At 40.3% G+C, this 21709-nt stretch overlaps 1 protein-coding gene across 1 annotated transcript; it reads right to left on the bottom strand.

Moving 5' to 3' along the window:
• Nucleotides 1-20451: 20451 nt before the first annotated feature.
• LOC120223376 (60S ribosomal protein L36-like) lies at nt 20452-20744 on the bottom strand. Its single transcript, XM_039221453.1, is given in 2 exon segments — nt 20452-20618; nt 20621-20744. Coding segments are annotated over 2 exon segments (291 nt in total).
• Nucleotides 20745-21709: the final 965 nt, after the last annotated feature.

Raw genomic sequence — 21709 nt, 5'->3', positions numbered from 1 at the left:
AAAAATAAGGTCACAGAATGTTAACCATCTTCCTCTTGGCTAAAATGGATATCTGCCTCTTCTTTGTCAGTTACAATTTTCTCCTGATTCTAGTCCCCCATCCCTATAGAAAAGATTTATTGAAATACCAGTCATAGAACTGTCCCTGCTTTGTAATAGCATCTAATCTAGAGCAGAGCTGTTTCCTTCAAAGCTTCCAAAATAATCCATCCCAAGCCCAATTTTTGTAATAGGTTTTTATACCTCTTATTGCAACACCACATGGTTCACCATGGTGTGTGTTTCTTCACTGCAATCAGTAATAAGCCCAACTTGTTCAACTACAGGTATGTTCTTGTGGTCTTTGGCTGGAGGACATTGATGATGTAAAACAGTTCCATATTTACATTGTAATATATTGACTCAGCCAGGTGAGTCAGAAGACCTCACAATTGGTGGGCTTTCCTCAGAAAAGGCTTCTCAGAGGAGGGAAGACTTGAATTCAAAGGTGTGCATCATGCCCTGACTGAGAAGGACAGTAAGGCAGGACCTTGTCTCCATGTGGCCCTTGTTAAAATGCACTCACAAGCTCTGAGGGTCCTTGGCTCTAAGAAAAGCCTGAGCCTTGGGGTAGGGAAAGGAAGCAGGTGTTGCTCCCGGCCAGAGGGCAGACCTAGATGACCTCCCATGTGACAAAAGTCCTCGGGGGAGGAAGGTACCGAATAGGACACTCCCCTTTCCTACCGCATGCTATGACCAGGGCTGCCTCCACTCTTACTTAACAGAGACAAAGCTCCTGAGTAAATGGTTTTCATATGAAATCAGAGTATTCCTGCTTTTGTTACCTCCTCCCTGTCTCCATCTAATCTCTTTTCAAAACTTTCAACAGGATCATCACTATTCACTTTAAAGAAGATAGCATGTTACCAAAAACAACACAAAACAAAAATCATATAAGTGTCTTCCCAGGTCATGAAAAGCTAGGCTGTCCACTTGAAGCTACAGGACAAACACTCCAGACCCTAGTCATTCAATCATTCACTGAGCGAGTATTAAGTACCTACTATCTGCCTGGAATCGTGTTAGGGGTTGGGGACTCACAGGTACCTAAGACCCATGGCTTGTCCTAGTTCATGGTCTAGACAGATAGTTGGATAATGATAACAGAAGGTGCCAAGTACTATAATAGAGATGGGCATCAAGTGGGAGCATGGGAGAGAGAATGATTAGCTGGTGGAGGATGAGAGGTGAAGGGCTGGTACCTGGGAAGGTGCTGAAGAGGTTGCATTTCAGGTGGGTCCTAAAACTAGTAGTTCAATTGGAACTAAAGGTGGAAGGGAGGTTAGTGAAGGTCAAGGAAACAGCATGAACAGTGGTAGAGGTGGCTGTGTATGTGGGTGTGTATCTATCTAGGGAATGAAATGGCTGAAGCATTGGGCAGAGTGGCAGGTTGGCCGTTAAAGCTGATTGGGGCCAGGAATACTTCAGTAAGGAGTTTGCTCTTTGTCCTGAAAAGTAGGTCTTCTGCTTCTCAGACAATCACTGAGATGGTAGCAGAATTAGAATACTTTGTGGTGCATTTAGGAATGAGTAGAATCAAGAAAAGGTCTTCTAAGGCCCTTAAAGTCTTTCCAGCAAGTTTTAGTATCCAAACTTTTTCTACTTACAAAAATAATAAATATCTTTGTACAACAGATAAAAAAAACCCAGATAAGCCAAAACAAGGAAGCAAAAGTCATACGTATCTTGCTAATATAAATTTTAAGACCATAAACCCATAGAAACATGAGCAAAGGACATGGATGGATAAATCATAAATACAAATGATTTTTAAACATATGGACAAATGACTTTTGAGCATATGGACATATGCTCAAACTCAATGAAAATTAATATTATATTGAAGTAATGGTAATCACTAGCATTTATTAAGTGCTCATTACAGGTTGGGCACTATTTTAAGCACTTGCATAGATTATCTTAATTTCTTCTTGCAATAAACCTATGATGTGACTACTATTATTATCCATGTTTTGCAAAGTAGGAAACCAAAACATACAGAGGTTTAGCAACTTTCCCAAGGATGCATATCCAGTAATGTGCAGAGCCTGAATTAAGAAAATAAAAATCAGGGGCACGTAGGTGCCTCAGTCAGTTAGGCGTCTGACTCTTTATCTCAGCTCAAGTCATGATCTCACAGTTGTGAGATGAAGCCCCACATCAGGCTCCATGCTGAGCTTAGACCTGCTTGGGATTCTGTCTCTCCCTCTCTCTTTACCTCTCCCCCACTTCTCTGTCTCAAAATAAATAAATAAGCATTAAAAAAATAAAAAAGAAAAATCACCCTTAATTACTTACTCAGAAATAATCACTGCTATTTTGTATATAGTTCAGTTTCATTTTTTCAGGTTGGTAATAAACTATAATTCTTTTTTAAAAATGTTTGTTTATTTTTGAGAGACAGAAAGGGAGACAGAGGATCTGAAGCAGGGTCTGTGCTGACAGCAGAGAGCCGAATGTGAGGCTCATACTCACTAACTGTGACATCATGACCTGAGCGGAAGTTGGACACTTAGCCAAGAGCAACCTAGGCCCCATAATTCTTTTTTTTTTAAGTTTATTTATTTATTTCGAGAGAGAGAGAAAGGGATAGTGTGCATGTGCACACCCCAGTTGGGCAGGGGCAGAGAGAGGAAGAGAGAGACTCCCAAGCAGGCTCTGCTCTGTCGCAGAGCCCATCTCGGGGCTCAGTCTCACCAACCATGACATCATGACCTGAGCAGAAATCAAGAGTAGGACGCTTAACTGACTGAACCACTCAGTTTTCCCAGAAACTATAATTCCTAACTCTCCTCTTTGACTAGAGATTTCCACTCCCCTACCCTTAAATAGGAAGTTGGCTATTGATTGCCAGTAGATACTCTTTATCAATCATGTTAAGAAAGTTTCCTGTTCCTCTATTATTAACAGCTGTGTGATTTAGGGTAAATTTTCTCTCTGGTCTTCAGTTTCATTTTTTGAAGGTAATAGTTACCATCCCATTGGATTTTTGTGAATGTTCAACATGATAATATACAATGAGCATTACCAGAATTAAGGTTTATTAGTGAGGTTTGTCAGGATTCCCTCACTTTCTAAGTATGCACTTATTTCAGAGGAAGTAGAATTCTAATTTAGTCCTTTGGTCCACCTCTAACCAGTAAATGCTTGCTCTCTGTATAGAAGAAACTACTAGAAATATATGCCTGCAGATCCCACCCCCTCCATTTTTATGATCTTAGTCATTTTCATGGGAATTTTCCTCCCAGGTTATCCTATCCCATGGCTGCCTTCTTCTTAGAATTTAGATTTTAATCAAAGAGCACTCATCAAGGATCCCCCCTGACCACCCTAACTAAAGCTATCACCCACTCCCCTCCCCATTCACTCTTGTATCCATACCCTGTTCTAGTTTTTTTCATAGCTTAGAACTTTTCCCATTTAATTAATTTTTATCTTTGTTGTAATAATCCCTGTCGCCATTACCCCCATCGCACCACCCCCCACCACAAAGTCAGGGCTTATGGCCTGTTTTCTTCACTATGTCCCCCAAATACCTAGAACAACACCTGGAACATAGTAAATACGCAAACATTTATTAAATGACTACAGTAGTCCCCGCTTGTCCACGGTTTCAGCTGCCTATGGTCAACTGCAGTCCCGAAGCAGATTGTCCTCCTCCTGGTATTGTCAGAAGGTCAGTAGTAGCTTAATGCTATGTCACAGTGCCTATATCGTTCAACTCACTTCATCTCATCAGGTAGGCATTATATCATCTCACTTCATTACAAGAAGAAGGGTGAATACACGATGTAAGATATTTTGAGAGAGAGACCAAATTCACCTAATTATTACTGTATTAATTGTTCTATTATTAGCTATTATTGCTAACCTCTTTGCCTAATTTATACATTAAACTAATCATAGGTACGTATAGGAAAAAACATAGTATATATAAAGTTTGATACTGTCTGTGGTTTCAGGCATCCCCTCGGGGTCTTGATATGTATCCTCCACAGATAAGGGGGGACTATTGTATAAGCAGCTTGCTTTCTCTATATTTGTTAATTGTACAAGGTACAAAACCAAATGTTACTAGGTTGTAGGATTACATTTGTGAATTGGGTGAACCCCCAATAGGTTAGTGAGATTAAAGTTGAGCCTGGAATTTCTGTGAAGTGTTGGTAATTTCTCCAGATACCAGTATGTCTCATATTGCTTGAGGGTATAACTCTCTTTAAATTGAGTGGGCAACTTTATAAGGAAAATGTCTTAATTTAACAGTTACAAGCATATATAAGATTGCAAGGGATTACATCACTGTTAAAGTTTGTTTGCTTTAGAGGTGCCTGGGAGGCTCAGTCTGTTGAGCCTCTGACTCTTGATTTCAGCTTGGGTCATGATTGCATGGTTTAGAGATCAAGCCCCACATCAGGCTCTGTGCTGGGCATGAAGCCTGATTAGGATTCTCTCTCTCTCTCTCTCTCTCTCTCTCTCTCAAAAGTACAAATATATGAATAAATAAGTTTGTTTGCTTTGTGGTCAACTAACACTAAATTACAACTTTTGGAGGTCAGAGATTACATGTAAGCCAACTTGCTCTTTATATATATATATATATATATATATATATATATATATATATATATAAAGCCTCTTTATATAGTGTAAGTTAAAATCTTCAAAAATTTTCTTCCCCTGCCTTGCCACAGAGTTTGAAAGTCCCCGTCTTGGCATCATTTTATAGGCCATTTCAGAGACAAGTACAGTGTAAGTTAGAATGGTATCACAATCTCTCTGAACATATCACTAACCTAATATTATTCACTGCAGAGTCTGGAAGAAGTAGAACAGAAATCTGAGAGGAGGCAAGGAGTAGAGGAATGAAGAAGACATCTGGAGCATGGGATGCTCCCAGAGAAGGGAGATCTGTAATGGAGAATGACAGTGGGTAATCCTGAGCTTAGGTGCCTGGAGATAATGGTGAGGTTGGAGGGGAGGACAGAGGTCACTGCCTGAAAATGAAGGGCATTAGAAAAAGAGGCAAAGGAACTAGAAAAGCAACTGTCCCATTTTTATAGTTTGGCCTGAGGCTAACTTGTCTCTGAGGCACATGGGTGTCTCACTTGGTTGAGTGTCTTACTCTTGATTTCAGCTTGGGTCATGATCCCAGGGTTGTAGGACTGAGCCCTGCATTGAGCCTCGCGTTGAGCCCCGTGCCCGGCTCTGCACTGAGTGTGGAGCCTGCTTAGAATTCTCTCTCTCCCTCTGCCCCTCATGCCTGCTTGTGCGCTCTCTCTCTAAAATAATTTAACAAAACTATAGCCATACTAATATGAACTTCTAAGGGCCCATGTAACCCCTCTCTAGCTTAAGAAATAAAGCAGTAGAATGGAGTTGAAGCTCTGTGTGTCTTTTTCTCAAGTAGTAATCAGTATTATGAATTTGGTGTTTCATTCCCATGTACATTTTTACTTTGTCTTCACTCGGGAATGAAACATGTGTTGTTAACTACACACTTTTATCCCAAAGTGTATAGTATTTTTTGCATATTTTTAAACTTTATGCAAGTGGCATCATAGTATTTTTATTCTTCTGCAACTAGCTTTACGCCTTAATCTTTTCTCCACTACCATCATCTAATCATGACCTTCAGAGATGGATGTGGTTCAGGATCCAATGAGCTCTGGTCTCTTCCTCCCCAACCAGTCCTTGTAACCTATTTAGTTTACCTGCAACATTTTCAAGCCTGTGAACTAGAGTTGGTTTTACCTTAGGTGAGGGTCAACTTCTGTTGTTTTACGCCAAAATACAGATCTCAGCTCAGCCAAACCAGGTGGCGTCCTGGCAGTCCTAGGTTATCACATTGGGAGCCACACTTTGAAAACCAGTGCTACGGAGCGTCTTTTCCCCCTTGATATTTTAGCCTCCTCTCAACAAAAGCCTCTGATACAAACTTACCAAAAGGTGAAAGGATAGCATTCCTAGGAGGTAGAGTGGTGCAAAAACTGCTTTGTTAACAGTTTAAATGTACTTCATGACAAAGTATAAAATGAAAAACAAGACTTTATTAACACCCCAGTGACTAATCACTTGACTATGACAAAGTTTCTGTTAATTTAACAGTACAAAAATCCTCAAACAAGCTAATAGTTATCGAATATTGGTCTGACTGGAACCTTAACCACACACTTGGTCTGGTTAAAAGGGCGTTGTTAACTAGTTAATACAAGAGACTACATTTCTACCACACAGGGAGGAAGGCACAAGTATGCAGGTTGGCTCGGAAGCTGCTTCAGTCGGTTTCTCGGTAAGGTTTTCTAAACCACTCTTAGTCTCTAAGCATTCTGGTATTTTACAGCCGTTGTCTTACAGCTATGACAGAAGTACTTCCCAAGAACCAAACAATGCAAGTACACAGAGTACACTGAGTTCTATATCTGTCATGAAAGTGCGGGACAAGTGAAATTCTAAGAAGAAAACACTGGTTTTAAAACCTTTATTTTTTTTAGTGTTGTTTTTTTTTTAAATTTATTTCTAAGAGAGAGACAGTGTGAGCAGGGGAGGGTCAGAGAGAGAAGGAGACACAGAATCTGAAGCAGGCTCCAGGCTCTGAGCTGTCAGCACAGAGCCCGATGCGGGGCTTGAACCCACAAACTTTGAGATTGTGATCTGAGCTGAAGTCGGACACTTAACCAACTGAGTTACTCAGGCTCCCCAAAATTGAGTTTGCTTTAGGGTTCTCCTTCCACTTTGGTTAATCTTTTTCTTCTTCTTCATTTTCTTCTTCTTGCCTGGGTTCTTCCCCTGTGTCCTAGTCATCATCATTCTGTGTCCTACCAAGTATCATGCTGCTCTTGGGACTGGATGCTCATGGAAAAAACCCCAACTGAAGATCTTCAGGAATTTTAGCTGTAATAACCCTACTCAGCATTCCTAATTGGGCACTTCAGGACTCTAAGAATAATTGAAGAATGAGCCTTTGGAAGTTGATCTGTATGATCCTAGTAGCTCGCTCCCCCCCCTTTTTTGTTTCTGTTTTTGTTTTGCCTATCCTATTGTTTAATGCATTCAGAGTGACATTACTCTTCCTGCAAAGTATTTGGCATCTAATACAGCCTGTAACCTGCAGTCCATAAGAAAAGAAGGGATCAGAATCATCTGGGTATGACCTCATTATATATGTTTTAGTCAACACCTCTTTTGAGAAATTTTCATTGGACTCATAGAGAAATTCTGTGAAAGTCATAGGTTCACAGCATTGAAAAACTTGAGCAAAATATCCTTTAGGTGCTCTAACATAGGATCATTGGGTTTCGACCACATTTCTGAGCAACTCTCTGTTCTTCAAAACTGTCATGGCAAAATAAATAATTTTTTAGGGTAGACTTTACCTTCAGACATTTTCTAAAGTTTTGTCTTCTTTTTATTTTTATTTTTTAATTTCCTTAACTGTCTCATCAACACCTGGTTTCCACTTATTTTCATCTTCTGTAGGCTCATAAGATGATTTGTATCTCTTATCAAACAGAGGTTGATAGGGACGGGCATATTTTTTCTCACTACCATGAATTGCTTTATGATTTTATTTTTGCCTGCTCTATCTGGAGTTTTCTGAAAGCAATAAGTCACTGCTTAACGACCTTAGGCAAGTCTTAAAAGGAGTGTACACATGCTCAAACTGAATCTATCACATTTTTCTTGGGAAGCTACCTCAGCCTGAGGAATCTGTCTCCTCTCCACAGTTATTTTCTTCGTGCAGTCTTCAACAACAAGGTGGCCTCCCACGTTTGTTGCCCCTTGTGATGCCAGTGCCACCACCTCCCTGGCAGAAAAGAGCCTCCTGAGCGTAGCTTGAGGGTGTTTTGCTTCCCCATATCAATCCCTTTATCTTCCTCATCTTTGTCTGTGAGGCCCAGTGTCCTCCATCTCCTAGTTAAAACGGGAGGCTCAGGAGGGTGTCCGTGGGGAAAGAGGATGGGCAGTCCCTCAGCACCGTATTCTATCTTTCTGGTGTCATGTGGCCGGCTCCCTCTTCTTGAGCTTCATGAAATGTCTCCACAGCATGAGGGTTAACGTCTTCAGCATTCCCAGGGCAACACCATTTTCCTCTCCTCCCCCTCCATCCCTCAGAGCAGCTCTCCTGGCTGGGCAGATGGAGCTGGTTTTGTGTCACTTTTGTCAGACATGTTGGGAGCACCCAGGTACCTCCTCACTAGCTATGTCTGGGAAGCAAGGACACAGGTGAGAGCAAAGGAGGATGTGGCGGTGGCAGTGCTGCTGGGGTGAGGACGATGGGCTGTGGTTGGCATGCCGGCCACCACTGGTGGAGAGCCTTGCCTGGTGGATTCCCTGTCAGCCTTGAGCCGGTATTTAAATCTGGCCAAGGTCAGTGCAAGTTGGGGAAGAGCTCAGGAAAGCTTAAACTGCTATTAGGGCTCTAGATCTAAGCTCATTTGGGGTGAAGGGGTGAATGACAGGCGTTCTCTTCATCACCCTGCCTACCACATTGCCTCCAGTTTGCTTCTGTGAGGAGGGGCTCATTGCTTTCCTCTCCATGCAGACCTCAGGAAGAAAGACCTAGTTTATGATTACCAATATGTCATATGCAAATGATTTAAGATAGGTAGCTCTTTTAAAATGCAGTTTTATTTTAAAATGAACTCTTTTCCTGGGATTCCTGAGTGGCTCTGTCGGTTAAGCTAAGGACTCTTGATTTGGGCTCAGGTCTCTATCTCACCTTTCCAGGGATCAAGCCTGTCTTTAGGCTCTGTGCTGAGAGCACAGAACCTGCTTGGGATTCTGTCTCTCCCTCTCTCTCTGCCCCTCCTCTGCTCTCTCTCTCTCCAAATAATAAATAAACATTAAGAAAATTACTCTTTTCCCAACATGGGTCTCAAACTCATGACCCTGAGATCAAGAGTCACATGGGCAACCAAGCCAGTCAGGCACCCCAAAGAAGATAGGTAGCTTTAACAAACATGGTGGGTATAGATTCCACCGGGGGAAGGAGTGTTTCCTCCCACTAACACAAACTCCAAGGACCCTTATTTTTTTTTTTAACCTATGAACTTAAACATTTCCCCCTAGCTACTAAGACTTTACACCCCTCCTTCCCTTTTCTTGAGGACTGAGGTAGATGCTATCAAATTGAGGGTAGGACATAAACCATTTGTTCTTTTTGTTGTATTTTTTTTCATTTTGCATTTGCCTCTTATATTTGTTAATATTCCTAAGTATTTTGGTTTCCTTTTTCTGTGTGTAGAAGGTTTCCAATATTTTCCTTTTCTATTTCTTTCATGTTTAAATTTATAAAATTCTTTACCATCTGATGACATGACCATTAAGCAACATTTTCTTCCCATTTTTGTCCTGCGAATTTTTTTTTTTTACCATCTATACTTTTATCCATCTGAGTTATTTTGGCACATGATATGAAGCTTGGATCATGGTTGGTTGTTTTTGGTTTTGTTTTCTTTTTGTCCCTAAGCAGCTAACCTCTGGCATCATTTATCGAGTAATCCCTTTCCTCTCCTTTGATGTGTGTCTGAATTCTTTAGTACTTTCTAGGAATGTAGAATAGGTGGGAGACAGATTTGTATCTAGGCCCATTTTTGTTATTTTAATTTTTTTTTAAGTTTAATCTCTACACCCACTGTGGGGCTGGAACTCACAACCCCAATATCAGGAGTCACATGCTCTTCCAACTGAGCTAGCCAGGTCCCTGAAGCCCATTTTTTTAAACGGGGAAGTTGAGGCACAGTTTGTGGGTTCAAGCCCCACCACCAGTAGAGAGCCTGCTTGGGAATGTGTCTCTCCCTCTTTGTCTCTCCCCTTTCCCCACTTGTGCGCGCTCTCTCTCTCTGTCTCAAAATAAATAAATAAACCTTTAAGAAATGGGGAAGTTGAAGCATAGAACAAATAACTGGTTTTCTTAATATTATGTTAGTTGATGGAGAAACCATGACTAAAACCAAGATTGCTGAGCTCTAATCTGAATGTGAGGTAGGTCTGCTTTTTTGTCTATCCAAATTTAGTGGTGGAAATTGACTAATATCTCTTCATTTTCTACCCCCTAGTTAGGCCAGGGGTGCCTAGGTGGCTCAGTCAGTTAAGTGTCCACCTCTTCATTTTGGCCCAGGTCATGATCTCTCACGTTTTGGGATGGAGCCCTGAGTCGGGCTCCACACTGAGCATGGAGCCTGCTTGGGATTCTCTCTCTCCCTCTATCTCTGCCCCTCCCCTACTTGCTTGCATGCACTTTCTCTTTCTCAAAAATAAATAAATTAATTTAAAAAGTAAATTCCTAGTTGGGCCAAACACAGTGTGCTCTCAACCTACATGTGACCATGGGTTGGTATTTTTTTTACGTTTTTCAAAAAGTATTTTTAGCACTGGCATGGGACTTGTAGACTGACTTCTGTGCTAACCATTCCAAACATCAATCATCTAACTATATCAACAGAGAAGCATTTCCTTATTATTTTCATTCCATTTCTTCTCCCCCAAATAACCCAGCAGAGCAGTGTGTAGTAGTGTTCTTGTAAGAGACCAGTTGAATTAGATTTTCTGAATTCGTTTATGGCATTAATACCATTTTTGATAGTTTCCTGATTTTATTGACTTGAATTGTAATCTAGGGTTAGACTAATACATGGCAGGTTACCCTTCATTATGGTTCCTGGCGTGATGAAAATTCAAGGCCCATAATCGATATAACAAGATGAAAGAGATTCAAGTGTGCTGCATTTGAAGGGAAACCAGGGTAGTAATTGCATACAAGTGCCGCTTCCTTTCATTTAGCCTTACCTTAACTCACAAACAGCCCCAGCAGAGCTTGAAATCTTCATCCTTACCTATAGCCATTTACAAAAAAAATATTTTGAATATTTTGACGTCTTGCCTGAATTACTGTTGGCTGACAAATGTGCTATTGATATTTAGACACTGGGCCATTGATGCACTTTTTAATTAGGGAAGGGATACCTGAAGGAGGACTAAAGAATGTATAATGGGGAGAGTAAAAAGATCATGCATTGAAGCAGCCGTGTGACTTTTGTTTTGGAAGATAAAGGTTATTGTAAAATTGTTTTCCTTGCTTATGCCACAGAGCCTTTCAGAAATGGTACACAATTTGGTGATGAGGTGGAGAAGAAAGCCTAATCTACTTCTGAACTCAACTACTTCCTCCTTAGTTCAAACTTTAACCATCTGTCACCGTGATTATTGCAATATCCTCATAACTGGTTTCTCTGCTTCCATTATTGCTCATTCTCAGTCTCGTCTTTTTTTTTTTTTTTAAATTTTTATTTCTAGGAAAGAGAGAGACAGCGTGAGCAGGGGAGGGCCAGAGAGAGAGAGGGAGATACAGACTCTGAAACAGGCTCCAGGCTCTGAGCTGGCAGTCAGCACAGAGCCCGACGCGGGGCTCGAACCCACGAACCGCGAGATCATGACCCAAGCGAAAGTCAGACGCTTAACCGACTAAGCCACCCAGGCGCCCCTCAGTCTCTTCTTAATATAGCAGTCAGACTGATCCTATTCATAAATCCAGTGATGTTCAAGTCCCTCTTTCCAGTATGTCCCATATCATGTTAGATGAAACCCAAGTAATGCCAGTAGCCTTATGGAGCCCTCCATGATCCAGACTCTCATTACTTCTCTGATGCTCTATCCTACTTCCCTCCCCAGTACTCTGTTCCAGCCACACTGGCTGTGCCTCTGACACGCTGGGCATTTTCTTCCTTCGGACTTCTGCACTTGTTTCCTCTGCCCCCAGTCCTCTTCCCTTAGTGATCTGTAAGCCTCATTCTCTCACCTAATCTTCTCTTCTTCAATGGTCGTTGTCTTACCGGCGCCTCCCCTGATTGTTCAATTTTAACTTGAAACCCTCCCTCGATACTCTTACTTTCCTGCTCTTTTTTTCGTACCATATCATATCACTTGCTAACCTACTCGATATTTTGCTTATTTGTTTACAGTTTATAAAGGTGTCTCTGGGCAGGGCAGGAGCGTTTTGGGCCCACAGGTGAGATTCTCTTCATCGGATTAAGGGAAGTTTTCTTTGAGGCTTATTAAGTGCTTTTTCTACATGTATTAAGATAATAATTAGATTGTTCTTTTAATGTGGGATTACATTGCTAGGGATTTTTCCATTTTCTCTCTTCAAAGAACCAACTTCTGTCTTTGTTGATGTTTATGTTTGATTTCTACTTCATTCTTGCTCTTTGTTATTTCCTTCCCTCTACATTCTTTGAGTTTAATTTTGTGTCCTTTGTGTAACTTCTTGAGTTAGATACTAGATTTGCATTGATTTATCAGCCTTTTATCTTTTCTAAGATATGCACTTAAGGAGAAGGCCACTTTCATGGATGTGTCACCTGCACAGTCACACAGGGCGCCATACCCAGGAGCCCTCCCCACCCACCGCAACTTAGTTTATTCTGTTGCCATCTTAAAATTTTTTATTTCATCATTGCACTGTTTCTAAAATGAAGTCTTATGGTACCATAGAGCATGCACATGAATGGGAGAATATGTGCAATACACGTGTCTGAAGTTCCTTGCTACCCTGTTTGTAGATGGTGTTTGTGATGCTCCATGTTCACAGAATTCGCACATGTAAATATGTCATGTGTTTATACATGTTATATGACATATCTGTCATATGTTTATGCAGAACATAAAGATGAACAGTAAGAATTCATGCTTAAAGTTTAAAATTAAAAATTTTCTTAAAGTTATATTTAAATAGCAAATAGAAAACACCACAACAAGTTGAGAGCAAGAATATGGTGAAAAGGAGAAAGCTTTATATAGTATCTTTAATGGGACTTCCCCTTACAGCCCAGCTTTTTGGACAAAGGGCCATGGAGTTTCATTTTGCACTGGGCCTGGCAAATGACGTAGACAGCCCTGCTTAAATGTCTTTCCAAGCACAGCATCCCAAAAGTTTGAGCATATATTCACTATAATTCAGTTCAAAATATGTTTAAAATTTCACTGAGAGTTTTTTTCCTCTTATCCATGGAGTATTTAGAAATGCATTTCTTATCTTTCAAACATGTGGAGACTTTCTAGTTACTGGTGTTATTATTATTTCTAGATTATCTTCAGTCTGTTGAGATAACATATTCTGTGTGATTTTAGTCCTTTCAGACTTGTTGCTTTGGGGATGCCTGGGTGGCTCAGTCGGTTAAGCTTCCAACTTTGGTTCAGGTCAGGATCTCATGGTTCGTGAGTTCAAGCCCTGCATCAGGCTCTGCACAATATGGAGCCTGCTTGGGATTCTCTCCTTCTCTCTCTCTGCCCCTCCCCCAATGCTCTTTCTCCCAAAATAAATAAACTTAAAAAAAAAACAACTTGGTGCTTTGTAATGCATGTGGTCAATTTTAGTAAGTGTTCTATGAGCACTTGAAATATATATATTCTGCAAAATTGAGTGCAATGTTTTTTATGTTGAGTACAGTTTGTCAGTTGGGTTGTTTATATCTTCTATAGCTTTATCGAATTTTGTCTGGTAAGTTGCTGAGAGAAATATGCTGAAATCTCCCTGTGCTATTAGCATATTTTCTATTTCTCCTTTAGTCCTATCAATTATTATTTTATAAACTTTGATGTTTGTTGCATTTCTATTTTTATTTGTTTCAAGATATTCTTTGGGTTTTCTTTTGATTTATTCTTTGACCCATTGATTTTTTCAGGAGTTTCTTATTTAATTTCCACACATTTGTGAATTTTCTAGTTTCTTCCCATTATTGATTTCTAGTTTCATACCATTGTGGTTGGAAAAAGGTATCTTTCAGTCTTCTTACATATGCTAAGACTTGTTTTGTGACCTAACATATGCCCTATCCTGGGGAATGTTCCATACACACTTGAGAAGGAATGTGTATTCTGTTGCTGTTTGCTAGAAAGTTCTGTACATGTTGTCAGATTCATTTGGTCTAAAGAATAGTTCAATCCAGTGTTTCCTTATTGATTTTCTGTCTGGATGATCTATGGATTATTGAAAATGGGATATTGAAGTTCCCTATTATTATCGTATTGTTAGATATTACTCCCTCTAGATCTGTTAGTATTTGCTAAATATATTTAGGTTTTCTAATGTTGGGTGCATATATATTTACAATTGTTATATCCTCATGGTGAATTATTCCATTTAGCATTAAATCTAAACCTTATCTATTATTACAGTTTTTGATTTTTTTAAAGTGTTAATTTATTTAAGTAGTATCTACACTCAACATAGGGTTCGATCAAGAGTCACACACTCTTCTGACTAAGCCAGTCAGTCGCCCCTACAGTTTTTTATTCACTTTTTAAAAATTATTATTTATTTTTGAGAGAGAGAGAGAGAGCGCGAGCGAGCGAGCATGAATGGGGGAAGGGCAGAGAGAGAGGGAGACACAGAATCTGAAGCATGCTCCAGGCTCTGAGCTGTCAGCACAGACCCTGGACTCAGGGCTGGTACTCACAGAACATGAGATCATGACCTGAGTTGAGGTTGGACACCTAACCGATAGAGCCACCCAGGTGCCCCATATAGTATTTATTTAAAGTCTATTTTGTCTGATATAAGAATAGCTTTCCTTCTCTCTTTTGGTTACTCTTTGCATGGAATATCTTTTTCTGCACCTTCAGTTTGAGCCTATGTGTGTCCTTGAAGCTGAAGTGAGTCTTTTACAGGTAGCAAATAGTTGAAGTTTCTTTTTATATACATTATATGCCTTTGGGGAATTTAATCCCTTTACATTGCCATATGTCAATTGTTTTCTGGCTATTTTGTAGTTCCTTTCTTGCTGTCTTCCTTTTTTTTTTCTTTTTTTAAATGTTTTTATTTATTATTGAGACAGAGAGAAACAGAGCATGAGTGGGGGAGGGACAGAGAGAGAGGGAGACACAGAATCTGAAACAGGCTCCAGGCTCTGAGCTAGCTGTCAGCACAGAGCCCGACGCGGGACTCGAACCCACGAACCATGAGATCATGACCTGAGCCAAAGTCGGACGCTTAACCGACTGAGCCACCCAGGTGCCCCTGTCTTCCTTTTAAACTGATGATTTTATATAGTGGCAAGTTTGATTACCTTCTCTTAATCTTGTGTGTATCTACTTCTGTATTTTCTTTCCATCCTTTTGTCTCTCTATAATATCTAATGATATTATATCCATATATTCCACTGTCATATTCATCCACTGAGTTCTTAATTCCAGTTTTTATATTTCTCATATTTAGAATTTCCACTTGTTTATTTAATGCAATTTCCATCTATTTGCCAAATTTCTCAAATTTTTTTATTTCCTTGAACATATTAGTTACTTAAAATTTTGTGTTGAAAACTGCATTTTATATATTTTGTATATATTTTGTTTTATTTTCTCTCTGAAACTTTTTATCTCTGTGATATGTTGTATTTATTTATTTATTTATGAGGGAGAGAGAGTGAGTGAGCAAGGGGCAGAGAGAAATAGAACTTATATTTTTATGCTGAATTTTGGCTTTTCCTTGAACTTTCACCATTATCATCTTTTAGCTTCATTTTTTTTTTTCTATATTAACTTCTTCACTTCAGGAAACATGTAGTGTTGGGTACCTACTATGTGCTATTTACTCTATTACATTTTGAGGACTAGGAGAAGAACAAGATATCATGTCATTAAAAAAGATATCGTCTCATTTTATTAGATTATTGTGGCCTCTTTGAAGAAGTGTCAATATCTACACTTAATATATGAGAAATAAGATGTTGATAATTAAATGTCTTGTCTGAGGTCAAACTGCATTTGTAGCAGAGCTTGGACTTGATCTTGGAATGACTAACTCTTTTCAAGAATCCTTTTTTACTGTACTTCATTGCTTGGTAGCCTTAAGACTTTAGGGCCAGAGAGACTTTGGCCTACTTTAGCCCAGAAACTGAGATCTCACCATTCAAAAAAAGGGGTAGGAGTGCCTGATGGCTCAGTCTGTTAAGTGTCTGACTTCGGCTCAGGTCATGATCTCATGGTTTGTCGGTTTGAGCCCCGTGTCGGGCTCTGTGCTGACAGCTCAGAGCCTGGAGCCTACTTCGGATTCTGTGTCTCCCTCTCTCTCTGCTCCTCCCCACTCATGATCTGTTTCTCTCTCTCTCTCAAAAAATAAATAAACATTAAAAATATTTTTTTAAAAACCCAAAAAACAAAAAAGGGGTAGTATGAAATAGTATTTAAAAAATTCCCCCAAATGCCCTATCTTTATTAGATTATTTTCCTTAATCAGTAGTCATCACAATTGATCCCTTTTATATAGTGGTTAAAATTTTACCTTGTACTTTCACAAACTGTCTCCATTTTAAGGTTGGCATTGAGAGATAGTACTATGTAATAAAGGTTGTTTTGCATTGAGCTTCTCTGTAAGACCTGATTTTCCCTAAGTTGTGTCAAATTTGCATTACAATAGAGTCTGTAATTCTAGAGTAAAGTTAATGTAAAGGTTGTCTAGGTCAAGTGATCTAATAAATATAAATATACATACAAACACATAAGTCAGTCTTTTTAATTCTTAAAAGACATTAATAAAAATAGAATAAAAGCAGCCATAAACAATATATAAATTAATGGAAAAGGTTGTGTTCCAATAAAACTTTATTTACAAAAACAAAGGGATGCAGACTGTGGGCTATTCATTTGTTGAACTCTCCTCTTAATGGGTATAAAATATTGTCCCATTGTGAAGGATTAATGATTCATGAGTAACCAAGGTGTTTTCCTTATTCCTCTATGGGAGATAGACAATGCTCTTAGTCTTCTAGAACAAAAAGTCAAAAGGATAGTTAATATTTGTATTCTTTTGTTTATAAAATATTTCCATATAGGTGGCTCAGTCAGTTAACTGTGACTCTTGGTTTCGGCTCAGGTCATGATCTCGCAGTTCATGGGTTCGAGCCCGACATCAGCTCTACACTGAGAGTGCAGAGCTTGCTTGGGATTCTCTCTCTTCTCTCTCTGCCTGTCCCCTGCTTGCATTCCTTCTTTCAAAATAATGAGTAAACTTTAAAAAATTAGAGTATTTCCATATTTATATCTACATATACATCTAACTATATAAATGTATATATTAAACACATATTAAAGTGTTCATTGTGTGGGGCGCCTGGGTGACTCAGTTGGTTAAGCATCCGACTTCGGCTCAGGTCATGATCACACGGTCTGCCGGTTCGAGCCCCGTGTCAGGCCCTGTGCTGACAGCTAGCTCAGAGCCTGGAACCTCTTTCAGATTCTGTGTCTCCCTCTCTCTCTGACCCTCCCCTGCTCACGCTGTCTCTCTGTCTCTTTCAGAAATAAATAAAACATTAAAAAAATTTTTTTAAATGTTCATTGTGGAATTACGGAGTTATTTCTGAAATTAGGGAGTATTTTGAATTTTCTTTTATAAATGTGATGACTTTTCTAATTTTTCTGTAATGCGTATTTATTACTGACTGGAATCAGAACAAAATAAAATTATAAAAACAAATTTATCAGTTTTTCCACGTAGGAGGCATAGAAATGGAGAAGAGGCATAGCACTGGGTAGACACTAGAACAAGGAAAAAGAAGCTGCTCAGGCATGTACCAAGGTTTAACAGATCTGACAATATGAGTTTTTTTATTTTTCAGCTCCGTAAGTAATCTTATTTTTAATATGTATTTTTGAGGGAGAGAGAGGGAGACAAGGCACGAGCAGGGGAGGGGAAGAGAGAGAGGGAGACACAGAATCCGAAGTAGGCTCCAGGCTCTGAGCTGTCAGCACAGAGCCAGATGCAGGTCTCGAACTCACAAATGCAAGATCATGACCTGAGCCAAAGTTGGAGGCTTAACCAAGTGAGCCACCCAGGTGCCCCCCTGTCCAAGTATTCTTATTGACTGATCTGTGAAAATGAATCTGGGCCTTTTAAATGGATTACATTTTCTAGTTATGATATTAAATTTTGTCAGGAAGCATTAAAGATACATTAGAAGGAGAAAACAGTTTGCTTTCTGATTCCAGTGTGCTTACACAAAAAGCTTATGCAGGACAAGTGGCTTCCCTATTGTTTAGCTCCTGTAGCGTGGTGGCTTCTCCAGTGCCTAGCTTCTATGGTACAGCTCCCAGCTGCCCAAAGGTGTTCCTGGTAATGCCCTCTTAGGTGATTTTGTAGTGGAATGCGTCTGCTAAAACACTTCCTATGAACTCCCATGAGCATGAATTTCTGATAAGTTCCAAAGAAGAGATTTCTAGCAAGTTTTACTGGTGTGGCACGACAGCAGCCTCTCTGCCATCCGGTCAGCCATGGCTGTGTCCTTTCCACCAGTGTTTGTATCTGACCCGTACTGGAGGAGAGTGGGACTGAGAAGGAACTCTTCCTTGGGCATTCAATCTCAGTCTTGGGGTTAGTGATTGCTCCTTATATATGTTATTTCTGTACAGTGAAACCTTGGATTGCGAGTAATTTGTTCTGCGAGTGTTCCGCAGGATGAACAACCATTTCTTTTTCTTTTTCTTTTTTTCTAATATTTTTATTTATTTCTAGGAGAGAGAGAGAGACAGCGTGAGCAGGGGAGGGTCAGAGAGAGAGGGAGTGACAGACTTCGAAACAGGCTCCAGGCTCTGAGCTGGCAGTCAGCACAGAGCCCGACACAGGGCTCGAACCCACGAACCGCGAGATCATGACCCAAGTGAAAGTCGGACGCCCAACCGACTAAGCCACCCAGGCGCCCCTGAACAACCATTTCTAATAAATTTTAACTTGATAAACAAGAAATGTCTTGCAATATGAGTAGTACATAATGCTGAATGTCACACGATCACAACTGAGTCAATGGTATACAAGTCCTTTGGATTATAAGCATGTTTCTGGAATGAATTATAATCACAGACCAAGGTTTTACTGTATTTATTTTATTATTTCTTTTGTTTCTTTTATTTTTTTAATTTTTGTTTATTTTTTAAAGAGAGAGTCTGAGTGGCAGAGGGGCAGATAGAGAGGGAGAATGTCAAGCAGGTTCCACAGTATCGGTACAGAGCCTGATGTGGGGCTCGAACCTACAAACCCTGAGATCATGACCTAAGCCAAAGTTGGACACTTGACTGACTAAGCCACCCAGGTGCCCCTATTATTTTTTAATGTTTTTTTTTTTTTGAGAGAGAGAAAGAGCATGCGTGTGTGCAAGCAGTGGAGGGGAAGAGAAAGGGAGAGAGAGAATCCCAAGCAGGCTTCCCTCTGTCAGCACAGAGCTTGAACTCATGCACTGTGAGATGACCTGAGCTGAAATCAAGAATGAGATGCTTAACTGATTGAACCACTCAGGTACCTCTGCTATTTCTGTATTTAGAATGGTCTTTACTTCTTCTTAGCCAATCCCTTGATACTGCAATTTTCTATTATAATTAGTAATTTTTTCTTTAATTTGAGAGGGAGAGAGTGTGTGCAAATGGGGGAGAGGGATAAAGGGAGAGAGATAATCTTTTTTTTTAAATTTTTGATGTTTTATTTATTTCTGAGAGAGAGAGACAGCATAAGCAGGGGAGGGCCAGAGAGAGAGGGAGACACAGAATCTGAAACAGATTCTAGGCTCTGAGATAGCTGTCAGTGCAGAGCCAGATGTGGGGCTCGAACCCACAAACCGTGAGATCATGACCTGAGCCAAAATCGGACGCTTAACCGACTGAGCCACCCAGGTGCCCCAGGGAGAGAGAATCTTAACCAGGCTCCATGCTCAGTGCAGAGCCCCACACGGGGCTTGATCCTACAGCCCTGGGATCATGACCTAAACCAAAATCAAGAGTTGGACGCTCAACTGAGCCACCCAGGTGCCCCATATAATTAGTAATTTTTTATATTAAACTTTCCCTGTTAAAATTACCATGTCATTTATTTCTCCTGATTGGACCTAGCCTGATACACGAACACATTAAACCTGGCTGCTTACGATATCTGGGGACCAAGTAGACAGACTCTAAAGTAACCAAGAAGAAGCCAACTAAATTGGGAAAGTGAATATTGACCTTTCTGACAGTTACAGAAGGACTGAATTAGGAGCAGATTTTTAATCTAAATCCAAATGCTGTTGCTCTTATTTTCTGAGTTGTATGAAACTACTCTCGGTCCCTTTCAGTTTTACATTGCCTAATTGATATGGACTTTATGTCTTCAAGTTAGTTTCATGCATATGGTTAAATTATCTTTTTCTAGAATGGCAGTGTTCTGTAATGGCAAGTATAGATTTGGAGCAAGACAGATATGTTTGAATCCTGACTTCATCGCTGACTAGCTATATGAACTTATGTCAATAAATTAGTTTTTCTGAGTCAGTTCAGATTCCCCCTTTGTAAAATGGGGAAAATAGTACCTACCTAATGTGTTACTAATGGTTTATTTCTTTATTTTTATTTTATTCAAGTTCCAAAACGACTTTATTACATACAGAGGGGAGGGGTTCAATCTTTCTTGGATGCCGTTTTCCTCATAGCTGCCAGGACGTTGCTTAGCTCTTCTCCCTTCCTCTTGGCACTGATGCATGTCCCCACCCTTTTCTTGATGAAGTTGAGAGCGCACTTGTCCTTGGAGACCTTGAGCAGCTCCATGGCTCACTGCTGGTAGGGGCAAAGCCGCACACCTCTCTGATCATGTCCCACATGAACTTGGTGTGCTTGGTGAGGCACATGCTCACATTCTTGGTCACCTTGTGGACCTTGTTGAGGTCCCTGGCCATGAGGCAGCTCATAGCCATGGCTGCTGGTCCTCACTGGCTCCCACCTGTTACTGAAGGTTTAATACCAATGAGTGTAGGGGCACCTGGGTGGCTCAGCTGGTTAAGCATCCGACTCTTGATTTTGGCTCAAGTTATGATGTCATGGTTCGTGGGTTCAAGCCCTGTGCCAGGCTCTGTGCTGACAGCTCAGAGCCTGGATCCTGCCTCAGAGTCTGTGTCTCCCTCTCTCTCTGCCCCTCTGCTGCTTGCACTTCTCTCACTCTCTCTGTTTGCCACACACCCACTTGTGCTCTGTCTCTCTCTCTCTCAAAAATAAATAAACATTAAAAAAATTAAAACAAATGAGTGTAAAGGTCATATGGTGTTTCATACATAATAATTGCTAAATTGTAGCTAGTAACTGTTGCTATTATTATTCAGTGTTCACAGAAAATTATTCTCCAAGTAGATGTAGGGGAAACAAGAGTTACGATCTGGGGCACCTGGGTGGCTCAGTAGGTTAAGCGTCCAACCTTGGTTTAGGTCATGATCTCATGGTTTGTGAGTTTGAGCCCTGCATTAGGATCTGTGCTGACAGCTCAGAACCCGAAGCCTCCTTCAGATTCTGTGTCTCCCCCTCTCTCTGCTCCTCCCCTGCTCATGCTCTGTCTCTCAATAATAAATAAAAGTGTTAAAAAATTTATTAAAAAAAGAGAGTTATGATCTTAAAGCTGGACCCACATATATGTTAGGAGCACATTGTAACATGACGATATGAAAGACCCTTTCTCTCCCTAGCCCCCTTTTCTTTCAAGAAGACGCACATCTATAGGCTATACTTGAACAGTGAAGAACCAGGATGAAGTCCAGGAACAGATGTTGGAAGCAGCAGTGGTCCTGTCAGGTCCTGACTGAGCTCAGCATGCTTAGGTATGAGTGAGAGGGGCTGGCTCTCACTTAAAGAATAGTGACTCAAGATTAGGTAACGATCATATGATGCCAAT

The sequence above is a fragment of the Hyaena hyaena genome, unplaced genomic scaffold (genome assembly GCF_003009895.1).
Source record: "Hyaena hyaena isolate Hyena2069 unplaced genomic scaffold, ASM300989v1 scaffold_986, whole genome shotgun sequence".
Classification (NCBI taxonomy): domain Eukaryota; kingdom Metazoa; phylum Chordata; class Mammalia; order Carnivora; family Hyaenidae; genus Hyaena; species Hyaena hyaena.
This window is presented reverse-complemented; position numbering and strand designations above follow the sequence as displayed.